This window comes from Cibotium barometz, chromosome 31 (genome assembly GCF_041138505.1).
Source record: "Cibotium barometz isolate CiBa-2024 chromosome 31, ASM4113850v1, whole genome shotgun sequence".
NCBI lineage: Eukaryota > Viridiplantae > Streptophyta > Polypodiopsida > Cyatheales > Cibotiaceae > Cibotium > Cibotium barometz.
In genome coordinates this window covers 27,152,329-27,158,261 of record NC_141076.1, presented here as the reverse complement: position 1 = coordinate 27,158,261, position 5,933 = coordinate 27,152,329, and the positions used below count along the sequence as shown (strand labels likewise).

Sequence of the window (5,933 nt, the reverse complement as noted above, 5' to 3'; positions counted from 1 at the left end):
TTAATACTGTCCATAGTTCAGTAGAGCAGCCTATGGTTTCCCCAATGAGCAGATGCTTCCAGGATAAGCAAGTTTTACCCCTACTGGCCACATACTCATTGAGTTTCTTTACCATTGGTTCTATGTTAGGGCACAGTAGAAAAATGTGAACATGATCTTCTTCTTTGAGGCATCTGGCACATGATCCATTTCCCTTGCCAAAGACTAGAGCTTTTTTCTGAGTCCAAATGGCCCTGTACATGATAAGCCAAGCAAGACAAGCTTTCTTAGGTTCCACATGTATGCCCCAAAGTGATTTGAAGAGGAAATACCACTGGCTCCTATCTTTGAGGATATTCCATCTTTGATTTAGAATACAATGGATTGGAGGGGTATTCCACCTGGGAGGAATAGGCCAGATGCTTGTTTGGTTAATCCACTGGAAAGCCTTCAGCTTAGGGGGGTCTTCAATTGTCATTAGCCACCAGTCTTCTCGATGCCATAGCATCAGCCTATTGCCAATAATGTCCAGTTGAGAATCTGAAAGGTTGTACTTAGCAATGAGATCAGCCCTTGATAGCCAGGTTTTCTTATCCCAGTCCCAAAGGTTACTCCATGTCTTAATGCCACCTAAATGAAGCTTCAGTGCCTCTTCCACATCTTGAGTATCAACTTGAGGCAAGTCAAGAGCAGGCCACCAGATGGAATCGATGGGGTGGATGCCCAACGTGTCCTTGTAGTCTGGGGATGGCATCAGCTGGGCTTTTACTTTAAACCAAGCCTTCCATAGAGAGATCAATAGCTCTGATCCTTTAGGGGTTATCTGATATTTGCTTCCCAAAATGGTTAGAAAAGGGAGCTGTTTCCATCTGTAATGACCTTTAAGAGCAAACAGATGGTTTTTCCTATTAAGAAGCCAAGCCCAATTCTCATCCGGGGACATTAAGCCTCTCAGAATCCATTTGGCTGCCATTCTGTCTACCCTCTTTCTTTTTTGAAAAATAAAATTATCATTAAATAGCTCGTGGGTATCTTCACTGCATTTCTTCGAAAATAAAAGACCCCGTACAAAAATTTACATGAGAAATCAAACTGATATGATGGCAAAAAGAAACTATGGGGATAATAATCGAAAACCCATGATCGCTGCCCAAGCATTCCTCATCAAAATGATAGCATTATTAAAGGAGCGCCTTAACAGATCAACGGCAATCGTCTTTCAAAACTTATCAATGCTAGTAAATCTAGGCCGCGCAGGCGTTGAAAGAGGCGGCGTCAGCGGGGTTGCTGGGAATAATGCCGGCTTGGACAGCTTGTTGGTAGCCCCAGCGCCAGTCGTCCCGCCCAGCGATCCAGTTCACCTTCCACGTCCAGAAGATCCACCCCTGTACCTTTTCGTAGCTCATCACTTGCGCCGCCCACCACTTACGGTACCAAGCCTTTGTGTCGCTGTTTTCGATGTTGTCGAACTGCGGCCCGGCGGCAGTTGTGAGGCTCCACTCGCCCACCACAACGGGCGAGTTGCCGCTGCGGTCGTCGTGGCAGGAGAAGTTCAGGTAGCCGTCGCGGGTGGGGTTGACGCCGGGAGTGAACTTGACGTAGTCGTGGTCATCGAAAAGAGAGAATTGAGTGTTCGGAAGCGAGCGGGTTGGGTCGCCGGATCCCCACTTGGCGTCCATCATAGTAATATGAAGACGGCGGGCGGGATCGACGTTGATACTGTCCTCCACAGCCCGGATCCGCTTCCAAGCGGTCGGGTAGTAGTCGTCCAGCAGCGAGGGCGTCACCTGCTGCAATGGTTCGTTCAACAGCTCGATGGCGCCCACGCCGGCGAAGCTGCCGTCCGTGTTGGTGTGAACGAGGTGCACCAGCCACTCCATCCACTGGTAGGCTCTGTTGTACTGCGATTCGGTGTAGAAGCCGGCCGTGGGGACGTTTTGGCCGGTAAAGGACGCCATGGGTTCCTGTGCGCCGGGAGCTCCGTGGAAGTCCAGGATGATATAGAGCCCCGCGTTGCTAGCCCACTTGCACACCCGCTGCAAGTAGGGTAAAGCTCCTCGTGGGAAATGCTCGGTGTTCCTGTCCACCAGGTCTTCCTTCAGCCAGTAGCCCAGCGGGATGCGGATAGTGTTGAGGCCGAGCCCGGCAATCTGCTGGATGTCGTCCTGCGTGATCCACGTCGCCCAGTGCTTCTGGAAGGCCTGGTCGGCTGCGTCTTGCCCGAGCTTCTGAACGCAGTCAGACTCGCTGGCACTTTCCCCGCAGCCCATCTTGCTCCATTCGTCCCCCTGCATCCATGGCTCCACAATGAAAAGGCCACCCAAGCTTACGCCACGAATAATCTTCCCCTGCGGCAACCAGGCGTTACAGATATTAACGCGCAACGCCAGCAGAAATATCAACCCAAGCCGCCATGATACGTTGGAAGCAGGTAGAGGCAAGCGCCAAGCCCTCATGTTCTCACAGTAGGTTATCGATGCTTTTGGTACAGAAGATGTCTAACAAGCTACCATTATCAATTTATAGTGAGAGCCCTAGCCAGCATTCCTCCTAAGTCGGTCAAAAAGTGTTGTTAAAGACCTGCGAAAAGTTCAATCCTGCGACACGACACCCTAGTTAGGAGTCCCGACTTCATACTCATTAACGCGGCCGGTTAATCGATGAATACAAGATATATATATGCCTTGGTTTAAAGAAACCTAAGCTTCACAGCCTACCACGCTGCGTGACTCTGCTTGCGTCTCAGCACCTCACTCCTCATGTACATGCCAGCCCCCACTCCTTGCCAATGCGGTGGCGGTCTGGGAGGGCCTCTCATGCAACAAAGAGAAAGAGACACAGAGAGAGTATCTGCCTACCCTCTTGTGTCCGGGCAGATTTTGCAATCGTGTCTCTCGTTCGCTAGTAGATTCAACCCATGAACAGAAGGGAACAGGATGAGAGAGAGAGAGAGAGAGAGAGAGAGAGAGAGAGAGACCTCCAACAGAGAGGGCGGCCAGGAGAAGGGAACAGGATGAAAGAGAGAGAGAGAGAGTGTGTCGCCCCCAACAGAGAGGTCGGAAAGGCCAAAAACAGAATGCTGAGGAATCAATTTCGATATTTTTATGCTAGGTCCGAGTAGCTTTGTCTTTAGCGACACACCTGCCAGGGCCCAGGGGTCACGACTTCCAGAGCCCTGGTACCCTAAAAGTCAAAATAAGCCTCGAACTCAACTATCCTATGTGCACGGGTGAGGTCTATACGAGTGGTTGCGAAAAACCTTTTTCGTGAAGGAACTTAAAAACCTTCTACATCATGTTCTATCTGGGATTTTAGAAAGCTAGCCATAGCTAGTTTTCAAAGACTTTTTTTTTATTTCATATGTTGATGAAGAGTCTGGTGGCTTAGAGCAGCAGAGCCTTGAGGAGGAGTTTGGGATTCTAGCTATTAGGACACCTGGTGTAAGGAAGGCTAAGATAAATGCAAGGACGCCAAGGATAGATCCAAGACACCTGGTGCAAAGAAAGCTAAGGTAGATGCAAGGACACCAAGGATAGATCCAGGACCACGTAGGTCAAATAGGGTCAAAAACACTATTCAAAGATTGATGTATGATGGTTAAATGGCTCACCATTATGCATACATGGCAAAGGTTGTGTGCAGGAGGTTAAACCCACATGTTTTGAGAATGATTTTTGAGACATATACATTGGGAGAAAGCCATGGAAGAAGAAATGGCTGCACTGGATCCATGTAAATATAAGAAGAAATGGCTGCACTGGATGTAAATATAAGACATGGAAATTGGTGCCTTTGCGTAAGGGTAAAGATGCTACTAGATGTAAGTGGGTCTACAAAGTGAAACACAACTCAGATAGAAGCATTAGCAGGTACAAGGCAAGATTGGTTGCCAAAGGTTATGTTCAAATCTATAGCTTTGATAATGAAGAGACACTCAGCCTCCCATTGCCAAAATGCTAACTGTGAGGGTTGTTATTGTAGTGACTACATCAAAAGGCTGGATTTTACATTAGATGGATGTAAAGAATGCATTCTTGCATGATGGTGAGTTATAAGAAGAAGTATATTTGGAACAACCACTTGGTTATGATGAGGATTTAAGTCACCTAGATTATGTGTGCATGCTACGTAAAGCCTTGTATGGCTTGAAGTAGGCACCACGAGAGCATGGCATGATAAGATTGCACAGTAGATTATTACCATTGGCTTTCATATGGTAGATGCTGATCGTTCACTCTATGTACAAAAGAGTGATAAGGGGATTGTGATCATCTGGATGATTTGATTGTTGGGGGTGACATTAGAAGAGGAAGTTCAGAATGCAAAGGTCCTCCTTAAGAAGAAGTTTGACATGAAGGATTTGGGCAAGCTGAGATACTTTCTTGACATTGAGGTCATCAAACAAGATGCCTGAGGGCATCAAACAAGATGCCTGAGGGTATATGACTATCTCACAGAGACAATATACATTCGACATGTTGTCTAAATAAGGTATGGCTGGCTATAAGCTTATTTCTATACCATTGGATAAGAATGGTAAGCTGAGTGCAAATACAGGTGAGATTTTGGAGAACGCCACTATGTACAAGAAGATAGTAGTAGGCAGCTTGATCTAGACGACGATCACCAGACAAGACATAAACTACATAGTTGGGTTGGAGAGTCAATTTATGTAGGCTCCTGGGAAGCCACATTTGGATAGTGTGCAGCAGTGCACTATGCTACGTGAGGTCCACAATGGATTATGGTCTCTTCTATAAGGCTGGTGTACATTTACAGGTGTATAGATACACTGATGCATATTAGGCTAGTAGCATCTTATATAGAAGATCTACTAATGGGTTGATGTTTTTCTTTGGGAGTGGTGCTGTTACATGGAACAAGAAGCGGGTGACAATTTCCTAGTCAAGTATAGAGGCCGAGTATAGGGTTGCTGTAAAATGGCAGCATGTGAGGTAGCTCGACCTTGGAGATTTAGGACTACATGTGGGCAAACAGGTTATCATCTATTGCAATAATCTTAGTAGCATATACAACTGGCCAGGAACCCAGTGTTCCATGCATGGATCAAACATATAGAGGTCTATTATCACTTCATCAGAGAGAAGGTCATCACTTCATCAGAGAGAAGGTCTTGGCAGGAGATGTTGATCTTGTGTACATCAGCATAGAGGCATAGGTAGCTGACATTTTCATCAAGGCCTTGGGAGCAGAGAAGCTTTGCAGATTCCGCACTATGCTTGGAGTCTTCGAGATGGAGTTGAGCTTGCAGGGGAGTATTGAGATGTCAATCGAGCAACATGAGCTAACACTCATGAGGCGCCTAGGTGACTGTTCTACATTTATACCATTGGTGTGTTTGGTAGTTGACATGATAGATCTTCTTCAGTGATTCTATTATTGGACTACACCTATGTAGTCTAACTGAGTTATGGCATACTTATCTTGCCAGGTCAGCTTCTACTTAGTGTGTTCACATTATGGAGATATGGCCCAAGGGAATTTATCCATTTTCTGTAAAGACGTATTTCTCTAGAGCCGTTCCTCCTCTAGATATGGGGCTAGATAAATAGTTGATTATAGGTCAGTCATATCTCATGTACAGGTGGAAATGTCAAGGTCTCAAGATATGGCCATAAAGCGATTTCTTGCCATCATAGTGGGATAGGGATTTAGATACACATCATAGGGCTTAAAGTCTAGCTCTTGTCTCTAGAGATGCATGGCCGCCATGGCAATGAAGAAATGATTGTATGGCCATATCTGCCATAGAGTGTATAGGCAATGGATCTAGAAGATGACTAAAGATCCATATCTTTTGCAAAGATTGGTAGCTCATGCCTCTAGAGGTGGTGTGAGCAAGCGACCCTTTGGTTATATCTCTTATAAAGGTAGATGGCTCAAGGAATGGAGAATTGGCCATGTAGCCATATCTTTCATGGATAATCCCCTTG

At 46.2% G+C, this 5,933-nt stretch overlaps 1 protein-coding gene across 1 annotated transcript; it reads right to left on the bottom strand.

Annotated features, from left to right (window-relative positions):
• Positions 1–1,035: 1,035 nt before the first annotated feature.
• LOC147620684 (glucan endo-1,6-beta-glucosidase B-like) lies at positions 1,036–2,863 on the bottom strand. The gene is made up of 2 exons (XM_086825450.1): positions 2,697–2,863; positions 1,036–2,576 (listed from the first exon to the last, which is right to left on the bottom strand). The coding sequence occupies exon 2, from the start codon at positions 2,433–2,435 to the stop codon at positions 1,224–1,226; it is 1,212 nt and encodes a 403-aa protein (XP_086681576.1). The 5' UTR covers positions 2,436–2,576; positions 2,697–2,863; the 3' UTR covers positions 1,036–1,223.
• Positions 2,864–5,933: the final 3,070 nt, after the last annotated feature.

Excerpts from the sequence above, each read along its gene's own strand:
- LOC147620684 (XM_086825450.1), bottom strand. The coding sequence starts at position 2,435 with ATGAGGGCTTGGCGCTTGCCTCTACCTGCTTCCAACGTATCATGGCGG.